At 46.2% G+C, this 16920-nt stretch overlaps 1 protein-coding gene across 3 annotated transcripts in view; it reads right to left on the bottom strand.

Annotated features, from left to right (window-relative positions):
* EEIG1 (estrogen-induced osteoclastogenesis regulator 1) overlaps positions 1 to 16920 on the bottom strand; it is a 38422-nt gene that overhangs the window by 5392 nt on the left and 16110 nt on the right. For 2 of the 3 annotated variants that reach the window (XM_074845943.1, XM_074845944.1), the window contains exons 3-11: positions 11378 to 11498; positions 11036 to 11065; positions 7307 to 7423; positions 6768 to 6814; positions 3934 to 4091; positions 2677 to 2781; positions 2222 to 2411; positions 1914 to 2035; positions 763 to 832 (exon numbers count right to left, since the gene is read on the bottom strand). In XM_074845943.1, coding sequence (XP_074702044.1) covers positions 763 to 832; positions 1914 to 2035; positions 2222 to 2411; positions 2677 to 2781; positions 3934 to 4091; positions 6768 to 6814; positions 7307 to 7423; positions 11036 to 11065; positions 11378 to 11498 — 960 coding nt within the window. Of the gene's footprint in view, positions 1 to 762; positions 833 to 1913; positions 2036 to 2221; positions 2412 to 2676; positions 2782 to 3933; positions 4092 to 6767; positions 6815 to 7306; positions 7424 to 11035; positions 11066 to 11377; positions 11499 to 13044; positions 13153 to 16920 lie in introns of those variants that run through there. The other variant, XM_074845945.1, reaches the window with a different exon arrangement.

Genomic DNA, 16920 nt, shown 5'->3' with positions numbered 1-16920 from the left:
AATACTGAAAATAACGAGTCAGTCTGGCGAGAAGTCAACCCTCATAACACAAAACAGACAGCTACGTGGCAAGCGAACACTAGAGCACTTGAAAGAGCTGGGTGTAACACATGAATCCTTCTAAGGGACAGAGGAAAGGGGGGAGTATCCTGCGCAAAGAGCCAGTGTTCCTGTCTTTGCTATGCTCCCAATTTTGTCACTGACTTGACACATCTTTGCATTACCATTATTGCTTTTTTGTTAAGCTCAAAAGGTGCTATAAAGGCTCAAAGACAACTAGCCAAGACACTGTACTAAGAGCTATTGTGGCAAGAAAAAGTTTTATTTGTTCAGAGGTCTTTCACGAGAGAACAAGCCCTCGGTGATGATGGAGAAGGCAGGAAAAGGGACAATAAACCAGGCTGCTGCAGTTTTGCTGCAGGCCAGCAGGAGGCAAAGCTCCCCGCCTTCCGTCGAGCACAGGAGCAAACGGGAACCAACCTCTACCATTTTGTCCTTTTACTCTTTACTTCTGTTCTTGGATCTAACAACTAGGATCACATTATCCCTCTGAGCTCCTGCTGAGAGCTGCATTCATACACCAGTGCAGCTGTAGCCTGTCACCAAAGGAATCCCAGGGGTGTTAATGTGGGAACAAAGCTACCATGTAGCACGCTATGTTTAAAAATCTCTCCTGTAGTAAAAAGTGAAAGTTTCCTGGGTGCAAAGAGCTAACTAATCTCTCTGGAGCACCTCTGTCTGCCAGCCTTTCAGGAAGCCTACCTGTTTCCCAGCTGAATACCACTCAAAGTAGTTGTTCCGTCTCTGCTCACAAACAACCTCAGGTTACTGTCTGCAGATGGAAAAGGAAGACATCAAAATCCAGAGCTACCAACGGCTGCCAGGTGCTCCCCTCCCAGACACATTACACAACCGTCAGCAAGGTACAAAGTGTGTTTCTGTGAATGCATGTGCACGCTTTCTGGTGTTCCCACAGTAATAGAGCTCCTGGGAACTCCTCTTCTTGCTCTGAAAGGGAGCTTCATGTACAAATCAACCACAGCATTAAGCTCTGGAAGAGTAAATGCAGAGAAATTAATTCAGTGATACTCCTTCAGCTGCTTAATACAATTCCATTGGTGCAAGTTCTTGGTCAGCTTAAACACATCTGAACAGATGATACATGGGGCCTCATGCTGCTTTTGTAGGCTCACTGGAGGAGAAACAGCCTGTTCTGCTGGTGAGAGGTGGCTACGTTCAGTCTAGTTTAACCCGTGCTGAGTGAGGTGTAAATCCCCATATGGTAAGAGTGTTGCCATGTGCAATGATCTAAGGTGAGTAACAGTAAACTGCAGAAGCATGAATAACAAGCTAGACAAAAAACCTCAACTAGATGAAAAAGATTGATTTCTAGGCTACACTGGAAAATTAAAACAAATGCAGTGATATTATCAGTTTTCTCTTAACAGATGCCGTGGCTGCAATGGAGAAAACCCCTTCTTCAGCTCTCAGACCTAATGACCAGCACACTGTGACCCATCTTTCCATCTTTTTGCAGAGACATGCTCTTTCCCCTCCAGTTGTGCTCTCCCACTTTAATAAATACCCTTGGGCTGACCCAGTACAGAGAGCTGATGTAACTGATTTCCACTGCACTGAAGAATCAGTACTTTTCCCCTCACCTCTATGTTTGAGCTACTATTCAACCTCTGCTGTAGCGTGTAGAGCAGCAGCAAGCGCTATTTGCTAATGGATGTGCAGCTCTCAAATCCACACAGTTTGTTTATCTACCATAGAAACACCTAGAAAGCACTGACAGCAAATTGCTGTCAAAAGGGGGTGGGAGTCCACGGCAGATCATATCTGACTGTAAAAGCTTGGCAGCCTTGCTAAAGGAACAGCCAAGACCTCCCCTTTGAGAATCCTCCTCTCACCTTCAGTATTGCTGACATCTGTGAAGTCCTGACTCTGCATTATTTTCTCCACTATATCATCAGCATCGATCCTGGTGTCATCCACTCGGGTTGGGTGACTCTCCACTGAATCCTTTTTCCTCCTGGGGAGAGAAAATAAAGGGAAAACTTACTCAGCTTTTCAAGACACAGACTTCCATATACTGTCCTGCTTCTCTTGGCAGCAGCCTCCTCCTCAGTGGCTACAATTCAATCTACTGCTGCATGAAGACAAAGGAGTAGATTCTGTCTTGCCTTCTAGGAGAGGGGGCTTTGCTCCAGTTACTCACCGGGAGGGTCTATCCAGCAGAAGGGCTGGTCTGGGGGGGCGAGGTGGCTTCTCTAGTTTGTGGTCCCGCTCTCCCTCAGGACACTCCACCGTCATGCTCAGCCCTCCGGACGCACTGCTGCTGGTGGAGGTATTTCGGCGATGGGTCAAGTCAGACATACTAGAGGAACGGGAGTGCTCCGTGCTGTAACCTGCAAACACAAAGCGATTACAAACCAGATCTTCTCCCTTTCCCGGCACCACAGTTAACAGGCAGGGCAGCTTCAGATCAGTCTTTCTGCTCCCGTATCAGAGGTTTAGACAAGCATCTATGAGCTCATCTGCAGAGACTAAACAGGAGACTGATACTACAGAGCAGGGCAAGAGAGATGGTTGCAAATCACTCTCACAAGAGCTTGTTGCAGGAAAGAAAATAGATGGGGCCAGTGCTGGCAGAGCCATGCGATCGATGGTTACCGGAGATCTTGGACTGTTGGCTGGCGTAGCTGGAGTTCCGCGAGTGCCCCGAGTGGAAGACTTCCTCCGGGCTGGACAGGTTCTGATCCGGTTCTTCTGGGACACCTGCCAAGGGACAACAGGTCACTCCACTTGCACTGTAACCAAGCCAGCACACTGCCCGCTGATCACCTTGGACTGGAGGCTGATCTTGGGACACTAGATCAAGGAAAGGGCATGTCTGTTGGCAGAGCCCTGCTGTACAGGTTAGCACAGAGCTTAGAAGCAGCTGGGGAGTAGGGAAGACAACAAAGAGCTTCTCTGTCAAATTTATCACTAATTCTAGCATCCAGCACCTGAATTTACAAGCATCTCCAGGGGCTCGAAGGATCTAGGACAGGCAGTTTCTGAAGCTATCCACAGTTAAAACCATTAAGCTAAGACCAAGAAAGCATCAAATGGCCACTGGCAGTAAAGCATTACAACCTCTGCTTGTGTGCTTCTCTCATTACTACCTTTCCCCTTCTATTACTTGTGAGAAAGCCCATGCCATTACAATCACATCTGAATCTGACACAGAAACCTCAGCACAACCTCTGCTCCTTCGCCATCGCCCCTGCTTGTCTCTTTTGCAGGAAGCTTATCCAAAAGTGCACAAGTGTATCATGTTAGCCAGCTTTTTAAGAAGAGCACTTGCACGGCGTGATAATTCACTGAGGTGATGAGACTAGTGTGCTACTTTGGTGCAGTGTATCTGCCTGCATATTTGGAATGTGCTGGGAAGGAAAAAAAGCTATGGGAAAATGCAGTGCCCTTGAAAACGGGCTCATACAGAAGCCAAAGAACCCTGCATCAGCAGCTGGAACAAGGCCATTAGACCTCAAACCAACCTCTAAAACCTTCAGAGGAACTTTTCTAGAAGATCAGTCTGAGCAACAGAACAGCTGAGTAGAGAACAATGTTAAGTGTCATTGAACACAATGGAAAGCAGAGATGAGTGCAATGCATGAATTATTAAATCCCCAGCAAAAAGAACAAATTGCTTTATCTCCACTAACTAACAGAAATATGTATATGGCAAAGATTCATCCTTCCTCTCCTGAGCTGCACTTAATAGATGGTTTTGTTTTTCTCAGTTTTCTTAATGAGCAGAGGGGTGAGGATGGGTGTGAGAGAACATGAAAAATTGAAGAGTTTCTGTGCTTGCAACTGCTGGGAAAAACAAAAGAGTGTCCAGGCAGAGCCAAGCATTGATGGCTCCGGGATGGGCATTCATACCCGAGCTGAGAATGGCAGTTCTTGGCTTGGTCTGACGCAGGGAGCCAATCGTGGCTGAACTGCTGCTGCTGCTGCTTGTGGTTCCCTCGCCCTTACAAGTCAGCTGCAGGGTAGAGTCCTGTCCTGGTATGGTGATGGATTTGGCGGTGGAAGGAGGCCTGTAACCAGAAGCAAAGAAGGTTACAAACTGCCAGGCAGGGGCCGGGAATCGCCCCAACGCACCGGCAATTCCCACTCGGCTCTGTCAAGAGGGTTCCCCCGCCCGCCCCTACCCTTCATGGTGGGGGGAAGCCGGCAGCCCTCTGTGACTAACGGCACAGCGTGACACTGGATTTTGTTTTCCTACACGCAAGGCTTCAGTCTTCCCTACCTCATACTGCAGCTGGACTGCATTACAAGTAAAACCAAGTGTCAGAGGTAAATTAAGGCAAAAAGGGACCATTCAATCAGTTATACAGGACAACAGGCTCAGAGCCTGCACTATCCTCCAGAAGAACATCCAGCGCTGCCCTTTCCCCCAATGTGTGTCCAGTGGCCAGTTAACTTCACAAACAGGAACCAGTTTGCTGTCATCCAGCTCTCGATTCCAGCACCCTTTTGTTACACCTTTTTGACTCAGGTCAAAAGGAAACCTTTTATCCCAGCAGCCCCATCCCCCTATGAGAGTACTTTTACAACGATCAAACAACCTTTCCATTTTTTAACTGACGATTAAACTCCTTTTCAGTGAGAGTAAAGTGTTTTTCCAGCTGTCAAAATTATTTTTCTGGTTACTCTGCGTGCTCCCAACATCCCTTTGTAAATGCTGACTGCGGGGCAGAGCTGCGAGTGCCTGGAGCCCCCTCCCTTCCTCCAGAACTGTTTTTGGGTGGAAGCCACAGCATGTGCAGCGTGGCAAAGTGAATATTCCTGTTGGAGCCCTAACCTCCCTGTAGTCTGAAGTCTGAACTGGAACTAATGGATCATATTATACTTTTTAAGTGAGGAGTGAGAAAGAAAAACTTTTATTTGTCTCACTTGGAGCTCTGAGGGAAGATGCTACATGAGAGGACCTTGGCAGTGTTTTGGGAGAAAGAATAAAGCACTGAGAATATTTTATATGGGCAGCCAAACAGCTATACAGATTTCAGGAAACCCACAGCATGCCTCCACCAGGAAAAAAACCTCCCTAATCATGTTATCAGTGATTTACATGCACCCGGGTACTTTGGGGACTTTGCTTTGCAGGTTAATAAAGCCTTTATAGCCTTAATCAAGCAAACTGTTCCTGCAGCAGCTGTTGGAGCAGCTCATGGTCTGTCAGCTCAGGCTGCTCAGCCTGCTCTGCCCCCCTCTACGACACCCAGGAGGAGAAGGTTCATCCGAGTGCTGCAGAAAGTCAGTGCTTGGAAGTGATTTCCCAGCACAGTTTAATTCCTGCCTAATCCTCTAATGAGCGCCACTTCTCAAAAGCTCTACTGATCAAGGACATGCAAAGCTTCCATTTTTAGACATTTACACATCGTCAACATATAAGGAAAAAATGGGAATGACTGCAAAAATCCTTTAAGAAAATTAGGAGGTTTGACTTTCAGACTGACCCTACTTATATGAAATAGGTATTTATATCCAATTCTCTATCATTTTCATGCACTCCAACAATGGGACTTGCTTCCACAGTGAAGGAGCAACAGGTATTTTTGTCAGAAGTATTATTGCCAGACATCCTAGTACCCCAGATTTAAAACATCTGCTACTGTTACAAAGCTATGGCTTAAGATATCCAAAACTTCTTTATTACACTTCCTTCTGAAGCAGAAATTTTCAGAATCAGATGACACTTCATTTAGTGTTTTAGTCTCAGAAAATGCTGCAGCGCTATGAAAAGCCATTCACAAAATAAACCTACCAAAAATTATGCAGCATTTTATAACAAGAATGCAAGCTAATGTATACACTTCAAGCTAGCTCCTAAAATTAGACCTTTTAGCCGAGAATACCACCTGCTACGAGACATGGCCTCAAGGTAAAGGTTTTTTCTCTCATACTGTTGGTAGTCAACACAAAATATTTCAGTCAGCACCTGGCAGTCCTGCTGCATACAGTCACACCTTACAGCACACTACGGCAGGCTGGCTTGGACTGCAGAGTCTTGCAACGCTATACTGCAGTATGAAGGTAGAGGTTTGTTTATTTGTATATTTGTTAATTGATCCCCCAACAATTCTTTAAGCAACAAAACTGCTTCATAGCTTAACTGTACTTATTCTTTCCTATCACAATGCATTAAAAAAAAGTACATGACTGCCATTTCTCTGCTGATTAATACAAATTGGGAACCTGGGTCCCTGTAGAAGAAAAGGAGAATTAAAATGTTTCAGCCTTGCAGTATTTTTGTTGCTGTTTCAATTCAAGATCTTTATCCTGCATGATATGCGCTGAAGTGTGTCCATTTCCATGACTGTTTTCTTCATTGACCTTTCCCTTCTTGGAGGTCAGTGACACTAACCCCAGAGCTATGAGAAATTCTGTCCTTCGTGCAAAACATGAAGTTTGTCATTAACATCCATTGGTTTCCAAAACCTAACTGACATTAGCAGAGAAAATACTGTGACCAACCAATAACCAAGCTGGGAAAACCAGAGCAGAGAACAAACCCATTAACAGCACAGGCTGGCTATGCTTATCCTGGCTGATTCAACAGCCCAGACCACCAGTTTCAAGCTTTCCCCTGTACTTCTCAATATCAGGGGCATCTTTTACCCCTCCCCAACAATTTTAGTCTCCAGCAGAGAACTGCAGATAAACCAGGTGTCTTGGTTTGCCCAGAATGGGGTGAGCACCCAGAAACTCACGTTTTGAAGCAGGGGTCCCCCGAGAGCAGGGACATTCCAATCGTGACCTGGAGAGGGGGACAAGGCACATCATTAGCCATGCTGCAGTGAGCTCTTCACTTCCAGGAGGCCAAGAGCTAGGTGTAAAGATTAGCAAGACCTAGTTCTTTTCCAAAGGAAATCAGCTTCGGGGATTTAGCAAGGCATTTCCCTCCCTGCCCCAAATCACTGGCATCAGTAACTCCAAGTTGCAGTGGTTCAGCAGGACACCAGCCCGGCCACCCTGACCGTGCACTTAGAACTTTTTTCCCCTCCTCCTGTTCACGGTTTCTTTGATGACAAAGAATGCTATCAAGGGTCATCGCTTGGCTAAATGAATGCCAAGATATCAAAGGGCAACTCTGATGATGGGAAGCTTTCCAAGTCAGATTAGCAGCACAGAAGTAAATCTCGACTCTGTACATAACAGGACCTTCTCTCAGGCCTGGAACTGCACCCTGGCTGTGATCTTTCCGAATTCAACAGCAGGATTTCCACTGTGGCAATACTAGCTGCTGTACCTTTAGGATGGAGTTGTCCTGTCGGGTGTTCTTGGTATCATATCCTTCCAGCAAGCAGCAACGGACAGTGGATCCAGAGCCTGCAAATTCTGCCAGATTTAGATCAGCAAAGCCCAGCTGTGGCCAAGAAAACAATGGAGGGGAAGGGGAGAGAAAAAAAGTTACTCAATAAAGGGATACGTGGTGTGACACAGACCAAAGGAAGAGAGCATATCTGTGAGCAAGGGCAGAAATGATCGTGGCTGTGAAGACCCCCTACTCTTGAGGATGGGCAGGGTCACAGTCCTAATCCCAAGCCAGGTGGACACTCGGAGGCCTTCAGGAAGCCAGCCCTGTGTGGAGGAAGGACATACAGTAGTGGTGCTGGCCAGGACAGTGTTAACCAGCCTGCAGCCGTTGCATAACCAAGGACATGGAAGGCACTAGGTCAACGATGTGGAAAAAACAGAATCACACATACACAAACATAATAAGGCACTCTTTGTATTGGGCCATCCCAGAATGCAGTGGAGCATGTGAACCAGGAGATGAAAGGATATTGTTACAGAGGAAAGTGACACCATCCTGAAAAACAAAGCTGAGACTTTCAGCACAGTAAGCTGCAAGTCCAGAGCCATGCAGCAGTGCATGTGCCTCACCCCCACAAATGCAGCTGCTGGGCAACTCCTGGAGCAAAGTTGCCTCAACACTGCTAAGATTTAACTAGCGAGTGGTATGTTTGACAGGCAGAAGGGAAGAGAAATATTTGGAGAGATTTAGCTGTGAGCTCTCCAAACCTTCTCTAACAAAGGAGAAGCAAATAGGGAAGGTGACAGAAAGTTGAAGTTCACAGGCAAATCCAAAGAGGGTACCGATGCCTCTAGAGTAAAGACAAACACAACGAAGAATACTTTTGTTTTTCTGCTCTAATTCCTGGTGTATTAATACAGTATTTCAAAGAAAAAGTTACAGCTTCTTTTATGCAGAGCTTTAGCCCTAAAAAAAAAAAAATCAGTTGTCTCTCATCTAATCTGATCAGGAAGAGATGCTGTACCCCGTATTTGGCCAAACCATCCAAGCATGGAAAGTTTGCGTCACTTCGACATACAGCTTCCACAAGAACACGGAGAGAAGGTGGAGAAGCAGCAGCTCAGACCTAGCTGTTACTCTGTGCACTGCAGTACATTTCTCCTGCCCTGGTGTTGACAGCTGGATGATACAACTGAACAGGGAGCCCCAAACAGTAGCACCATCCTAAGGAAACGTGATGCTCTGTCAACTGTGGAAGCTGATAGGGAGTCACAGCACAAGCCACAGTCACTGCTGCATGAACCCCGGCTCCCACTGTTCCAAATCAAAAGTCTAAACCACAGTCTGCGCAAGATATATGATTCAGGGGAAGACAGCAGCAAGATTAGCATAGCTGCTTCCTCCATCCCATTCTCAAAGGGGAACAAGAGCTGATGGCAAAGGAGAAAAAAAGCGTGGGATAGAGCAGGAACCTTTCTTCAGAAAAAAAAGGAAGGAAAAAAACAACCTAACTTTCCTCCCTCTTTTCTTCCTTCTTAAGAATTTCCTTAATGCAAGTGTTTCTCCATCCCTTGCTGTAGACGGTCCTTTGTCTCTTCCAGCCAAGGGCTATGCTGCTTGGTGAGTATTCACTGATAAGGAAAAAACAGTGAATTTTTATCTCTCAGAGATAAACAGGACAGGAGAAAGTCACAGAGGGAGCTGCAATCCATCACTGTGACAAAACTGGAGGACTGAGACACAGCATGACCACAGCAACAGAACCAACATGGCACAAGAGTGGCCCAGACCCAAATCCCTCTTCCTCCACCACAGCACTAACTTCCCTGAGAAGACCAGCACTGGAGGACAGTGTGGGAGAACTCATATGGCGTGCTGAGGTCAGAAGCTCTTCTCAGGAAGCAGACTCCCAGTATATAGAGGAAGGATCCCTTAACAAAAGGATGTTTTCAGATGTAACCTTTCAGAATAGTTTCCTCAGTTTTCCAGCCAGCTGATGGTGTGTTTCTTCCAGCTTGGTGAAAGAGTTTCCGCTTTATCAGTCCTTCCTGTTGGCTTCCGCTCTCTAACCCCTGACACTGAAGTGACATTAACGTCAAACCAAAAGGTGCGCGAGTCGGTGGAAACTCTGTGTCGAGCACAAACAGCTCCATCACCCTCAGTCCCTGCTGAAGGGGGATCAGGTAAAAAGGGCATTCACAAGTTGCATCTTCCTCTACATCTGCTGCCATGATTGGAGGAGTTTTCAGCTGAATGAGTATAGGACTCGTTGTTTAGAATGGGAAGAGTTGCATGGACATACACTGCAGAGTTCTGCTAGAAATGTTAGAAATGCCAAGTCAGCCAGTTCTGCCACGAGGACCTGACTGGAACAAGCCTGGTCCACAGGGAAAGACTGCAAGGCTTACTCACCCTGTCTGCTGTGACATCCCTTGTTTCTGAGCTGCCAAAATGCTCGGGTCATTTTTTGTTGAATTCTAGGAGAATGTGTCTTCTTCACAGAAGACTAAGCAAGATACCAGCCCTAGAGATGGTAAGTACTTCAGCTTTGGCCTCCAATTCTGGGCTAGAGCAACTAGGTCTCTTTCAAAATGTCACTAAACACAACTGGAGACTGAAAAAGAGGGAAGTAGGTTAGAACACGGCCTGAATAAGAGTCGAGGTTAACTCCACCATAGAGACATGCCTTCAGGCTTCCTTTAATTCTGCATTTCCAAATACTGTGGGAAGCTTGAGGATGGACACTGAGGGAGGAACAGGCTGATGCATTTACTTTGTCTCAGAGGCATGTTTCTTCCTCCAGCTGTGCTGCTCTTCCTGGACAGGCAGCTCTGCAGAACAGAGGAATAACCTCCCCAGAGTGTGAATTTAGTGAAAGAGAAACTGATGGCCCTAGAGACCAGGTCCTAATTAGCAACAAAAAAGGAACGGTGTGGACTGTTGCCCTCCTCTATCACGTAGCACAACAGTACATAGGAGCGAGCGCAGTTCACCCTTCAAAGCCAGTTGTCTCCATGGTCTCAGGAAGGATATTGATTAGAAAAAATTCTTACAAGGTTGTGTGTGACCTGAACATCTGTTTATTAGAAACCAGCAGCAGTGACTCATTTTCAAACAAACATGGTTTCAGGCTCTGCGCGAGCTCAACTTCCAAGCCAACGTTGTCTCTTGATCCAGCACAAAGAGAAGGGGGTGGCCCATTGTCTCTCCCATAGCACAGGCAAGAAAGCAGGGGGGAACAAACCAAAACTAACATCCCTGCTGATCAGTTTGTTTTCTGCCTCAACGTCTCTTGTGCTTTGGAAGGCAGAGATTTCTGCTGTAGGTTTTTCCCTGCGCTCGCGAGGCAGTGAGGTGCCTACCCCAGCCACAGCTGGCTGCTGCACTCTGGAGAACAGAACTGGAGCCTGTGTTTCTTTATTAGTGAGATGTTGCCAGAAGCCAGAGAGTTCCCATCTGACTCAGAACTTCCCCAAAGTTTGAGGACATGCAGATCATCTTCCCAACCCCCTTCTCAATTCCACATCCAGTGCAGCCTGGATCCTGTCCCAGCAAGTTGATTTTTTCGGGAAATTACTTAACTCAGGCTTAAACTAAGAACTAATGACCGTCCCTCCAGATTGCTTCACAGAGCAGTCACTGGTTTCTAGTGGGTGTAAAGCACTAACAGAAGACATGACCACCATCACTCTGCCACATTTGCCTTTTCTGTGCTCTTACCTTTGAGTATGTTTTTCCGCCCTTCAGCTCCTATAACAGGAGACAAAACAAACAGGAAAAGCAGCTATTATATGTGCTGGGGAAACAGGGGGAAAGACATTACTCAGTCCTGGAATTTGCTCTCAGGATTTCACAGACCTCTGTCTCTCAAGGGTTACCACCACCCTGGTTGCTCCCACCCTCCATCAAGCACCCTTGCTGGAGAGAGAGGCTCCGTTTGAGTTACATCCTGGTCCAAACAATCCTTCCTTCCCACCACTGCCCATGCAATTCTTCCTGCTGCCAAAAAAAGGCAGCTAGTAACCAACACCAGTACACTGGTGGTAGAAGCTAGATGCTCACCTTACGGACAGATACTCGGCAGATGCAGGGGTCCAGGAGTCCTGTGGCTGGGTTGGCACTCATTTTGCACACAAAAGTGAACTTCTTTTTCCAGCGGACACAGTTTTCCTGAACTTCCTCTCTATGAGAATGCAAAAAAAAAAAAAAGTCTTCAAATAAAGGTACAAAGCCAAACCAATCCTGAATATTAAGCATCTTTTTTAATAACTGGCAGCCTGGCCTGTAAAGATCCTCTACAACACAGCCTGGTCTGCAACACCTGGAACTGCACCACACAAAAGTGTTATGTTAGCATTAAGCTTTTCACCAGCCAATACAGGAAAAAGCCACCTAGGTTACAGGGAAGACTAATCATCTCATCAACAGAATTTGCCTTTAAAACTCTCACAAGCCCTCTGACATTTCTTGCTTAGCTGGTTTAGCTCGTTCATTGTCCGGCCTGGACAGAGCCAACCTTCGAATTGGGCTGAAGGTTCAACAAACTTATCTTCCTACGGTGTGCCTGTTCTGGACGGCCTCTGTACAGCAAACGTGCTGTGTGTCCTGGACGGCTTGTCCTTCCCAGGCAGCCATCCTGCCTCTTATACTGGCACTAAGCCAGTTAGGACAGCCAGCTCGAAGGAGGACAAAAATGCACGTGGAAGTGCTCCTGGGCGCACACAGACAGGACCATGCCAAGCAAATACTGTGCTTCAAACCATGCGGGGGTTTCAGACAGTAAAGCAGTCCCAGCCAGGGAGGAGGTGGTTTTCCTTGCACAGTCTCTCACCAGCCTCTCCTGATCTCCAGGGTAAGTGGAAAAGTGCATGGCTCCAGCATAGCCTGAGCTGCAGCAGGAAGAGAAGCAGCCTTCCCCAGCACAGGAATCGCTTCAGGGACAGCTCTGGCTTCTGCAGAGCCCTCAGGGGAAGCTGGAGTTCACCCTTCAAAGGAGGCCAGTTCAAAGGAGCCTGGAAACGAGGTGTGTGGGTCCTTCCACGGGGCTCTGGTTCCCCACTGATCCCCTGCAGGACCTGATCTGTTTATGGCTCAGAGCTTGGCCCTCAGCCAATTAAGTTCCCAAAGTAATGATGGCAGGGCAGAGGGACGGGAAGGCACTTTTGACAGCTATGAGCTAGCAAGTTTGCATCTTGGTCTTATCTCTCCTCTGAGCACAGGACAAAGGGGCAAGGGCACCCGATAAAGTGTTTGCTTTAGCAGGGAAAGGGAGGCTTCCCACCCTCTGACCCGGGCACAGCGTGAGCCAAAGAGGTTGGTGGCAAAGGGGAGAACGATCAGTCTTGGTATTGCCTCAACTCTCCTCCTGGGAAAGAAGAGGCAAAAGCCACCGCAGAGCCCAATAAGACCTTCTGCAACCGTGAGCCCAGCAGGACAGATACCAGGGACTGGATCCTGACCCAGGAGGTCCCTGCAGTCCTCTGAGCTATTCTGTGGGACCTGAATGTGCTGGCCAAGGCAAACACAGAGAACAGAAAAGGAGAAGCTGACAAGTAACTGAGACCTGTAATCCTCTGTAATGCACATAAGGGCTGATCATCTCTGTTTAAAACGTGGGAAAACAGAAGGCAGCAATTCCTTCAAGGCAGTGAACTTAAACTCCTTCCAGACAGAACTAAAGCTAGCTATTGAAGTCATTGGAAAGTGAGACATCTAAGTGCCGAAAGTACCTTTGAATCTGGGATTAATTCAAGATGAGATCTGGTTCTCATTGCTCCACTCAACTCACTCCAGCTCCTTCAGACAGGAGAAGAAACACTTCCAGAGGGATTAAAAAGGCTTTGCCTATATAATAAAATATTCACCAAGCCAGCTAAATTAGGCATGTTAAATTTCAGATGTGAGGTGTCTTAAACTTGATAGTGGGTATCTCAAATGGCCTAAAGGAAGGAACACTCAGATACAGATGAAAAAAAGAATCCAACAGTACAGAAAAATGCTTGTAAACATATGTGCTTCAGAAATGCAAGGAAGGTACATGGGATGCACAAAACATCAAATATTTTAGCAGCATTAGCTGTCTTTAAAAAGGAACCGCTATTTTCTAGAGAGCGAGGCAAAGCTAATTCTGCCAACAACACCAGAGCTTCAAGCTGAATCCTGGAAGGCAGCTACAAGTGAATGATCTTCAGATGACACAGGTACAACAGCACACTGCTGCAAACCTCGTTCACAAATGCCCCTCAGAGCTCCAACTCCTGTCACAAGCGAATATTTAAGTGACCAAGCTCCAGCTCCTGAATGCCCATTGCACACGCCTGGCTCCCCGCAGCTGCTTCGTCAGTAGGATGGGCAAGAACTGCTCTAGCATGCGAGTTTCCTTACTCATGAGTTCTTGCTCGTATTACAATGCAGTTATGATTAAGCATCTGTTAGATACTGCTAAGTCCAATGAAGGCTAATTACTTCAAAACATGGCAAAAAGTACTGATTAGTAATAAAGAGCTCCTTCACAGCTAACAGACATTCTGCTTCTTATTAAGCTTTCCAAAACTGCTGTAGATACCATACGGCGCAAGGAATTAGGAACAGGATTTGGGGGGGTTATGTTACCCACAGCACTGCGAACACGAACCCGAGCTGCAGGTGCACGCATAGCTTGGGCTTTTTATATCTTCAGAATAGTCTGCACAGGGCGGAAAGGAGGTTACAAGATAAAATTCAGAGCTGCTTTCCAGTCACAAGTTTCACAATCATTCAACAATGACTTTCAACTTTCTTTTTTACCTTAAAGAGTGGCTTTTAAGGGTGGGGGCTGGGTCTGTATCCTTAAACAAGCAAGCAACAGCACTATTGTTTCAAGCCAATCTAAAAAATTAGTTCCACATTTCCAGAAGATGGCATGTGGGGAAGCAATGGGCTTTGTCTATCCACCTCACACCAAGCTATCGTTAGGCTGGTAATTAGAGAACACTAAAATAGGAAAAAAAGTGGACTCAGATGAGGAGCAGTTTTGTATTTAGCTCTAGAATATTCTCTGATGTACAATTAGGAACCATCACACAGAAACCAAAACCACACAAGAAGCATGGTGAGGGCTGCACCAAGAGAGGCGTTTCCTTCCATCCTAATCACAGGGCATCTAAAAGCAAAGCAGAAACTAACAGCTTAGAACTAGAAGTGTCTAATTTTAAGTTTTACTCTGTATTTGGAGAGCCAGAAATAGATCAGACCAATGCCTGGTATGAGGTGCTAATTCAACGGGTCTTCAGAAGTTTTATTTTAAAAAAAGCCGCCCGTACCATTTTGTAGAAAGACTCCCAGAAGGTTGAATCCCTGCCAAGCTAAGCTTTGCCCTCTTCTGACTCGAGATTTATTCAAAGCTGTGTAATTACTCTTCCAGACCTAAATATACCTCCTCAGAATAAACTGACGCAACCCTGCAGCAGCTTTTGTGAAAAGTGGAGTTCCAGAAAGAGCTTCTTGGGGGTCTTTCAACCCTGGAGCTGTTCATCTACCTCCAGCTCCTTGACCAGCCAGAAGAGACAGTTTACTGCATCCCCCAGCCACCATCCTACCCTTTGAGATAAGATTTACCAGAAAAAGAGCAATTAGAAGATGTTTCACCATAGCGTGGTATGAATCCAAGTAAGGGAAACGATGCTCAGCAGCAGCCCACTAGTTTACCTACTTTTACAGAAGCAGCAGCGTGTTTGGTGAAGCCACTAAGCCTCTTCGGGTTCAGATCTCACGCAGAGCCTTACTGCAGCTCTGGAGACAGGCAGAGGAACACGCAACAAACAGATTTTAGAGAAGAGATGTTTACCAACTGTGAATTTAGTGCCACGGACAGAGTAGCACTGTTACAGAAAGCCACAAAGCTCACTCTGAATGCAAGTTAGCTAAAGCAAACACTTCTACAAAAAGGCCATGTATACGACCCATGCTATCTTGGGCTACTGTGGGCCTCTCTCCCACATGAAAACCTAGCTAATGAAACACCAGAACAGAGATTAAAACTTCTATTTATGGACTCAAAGCTGAGTTACGCCCAACTGGGTATCATGCTTCAAATACACAACGTGCTGAAACAGTTTTGCCTTACTGAAACATTTAGAAGAGCAGATGTTTCACTCTTACTTTATGGCAGTAGTCACATGTAAGACAATTAAAAGTCGAAACATCATAAAAAGGCCACAGGCTTATTGGGAGGGCAATGACAACAAAAAATAGCTTTCTAACGCCACACATTTCAGTACAGCAGTGTGTCTCAGTCTGATGTTTCATGCACGGTAGCAGATGTGGGAAAACCTCAGGCTAAATGAGACAGTATATAGATAAGCACACACAAAGAGCTTCTTATTCAGATTTCCTCCTCCTCATCTACACAAAGGGGGAGGGCAAGCTTCCCTATTTCTGATGCCCAATCCACATGCTCACTGTCCCCCCTCTCGGAGATGTGGATCTGTGTCAGACCCTTCAAGCAGAACTAATCCTCCTGCCTGCTCGCAGCAGACTGTACTCTCCATCCTCCTCGCTGGTTCACCGCTGCACGCAGGAGCACAACATCACTGAAGCAGCATCTCAATCTGGTAAGGCACAAGAAAGGTAACACCATTTTAAAGAGGCCAAGGAGCCAAGTCCTGGCTCAGATTCATTTAAGTGCAATGGATTGAAAAGCAGCCCTTGAAGGGGCCCCGACACACTGCAACAGTGAGTCTTTTGGGGAGGAAGGTAACACAACCTCAGCGATGCAGGTACAATCCCCTCAGTCAGAGGGAGGAAAAGGAAAAAAAAAAAATCAAGTTATTTCAGCAGATTGCAACTGAAAGGCATCTTCTATAGCACTTCTTTATACAGCTCTGCTTTCAGCTGCAGAGACTGACCATTAAAGACAGCCTCATCTATTCCCCAGCACTTCCAAAGGCTGAATTAGAGCAGGATCACTGACACTCCCTTAGCTTGGCAAAGTCTGGAACAATCCTTCATTATGTTCCAGAGAAGATAGTAACTATTTTAACTAGGTTATCTAGTGCAAAGCTGTAGGAGAGACCTTTGGTAAAGGCAACAAAAAAGTTCCTGAAAAACCTGTTTCAAAACTGACTTTCTAAGATGCCCAGGTCAGTAACCAAATACTCAAGCACTGTGCTCACAGCACACCAAAATTTATACCATCCTACAGACACAGCAGGTCCTGCTACAGAGGGCCTAATCACTGCCTATAAAGCATAGAAAATACAAAGGTGGGTGAACATATGTATATAAAATAGAAAGTGAGCCTTCATGTAGCCATTAGCTGGTTTAGATATATGACCCAGAACCTGTAGGTATCCTCAAATAATGGGCTTAGGACAGGGCACTTCACTGCAGCACACGTATTATTAAAGAAAACTGCAGCTCCGAGGCTTTGCCATCCAGATGCCTGGCGAGGAAAAGGAGAGAAACTAACAGTGAACAAGATGCACCACTGGCAAACAACATAGCAAACAGCAGCATGGGAATGTATCGCATTAGTAAAAGCTTAGGGCTGCCATCCTTTTTATCTTGTCAAGCTCATGCAGGCCAAATGCAGGTAGAAAGCAGAAGCAAACACGATGCAGCAACAG

The sequence above is a fragment of the Strix aluco genome, chromosome 20 (genome assembly GCF_031877795.1).
Source record: "Strix aluco isolate bStrAlu1 chromosome 20, bStrAlu1.hap1, whole genome shotgun sequence".
NCBI lineage: Eukaryota > Metazoa > Chordata > Aves > Strigiformes > Strigidae > Strix > Strix aluco.
This window is presented reverse-complemented; position numbering and strand designations above follow the sequence as displayed.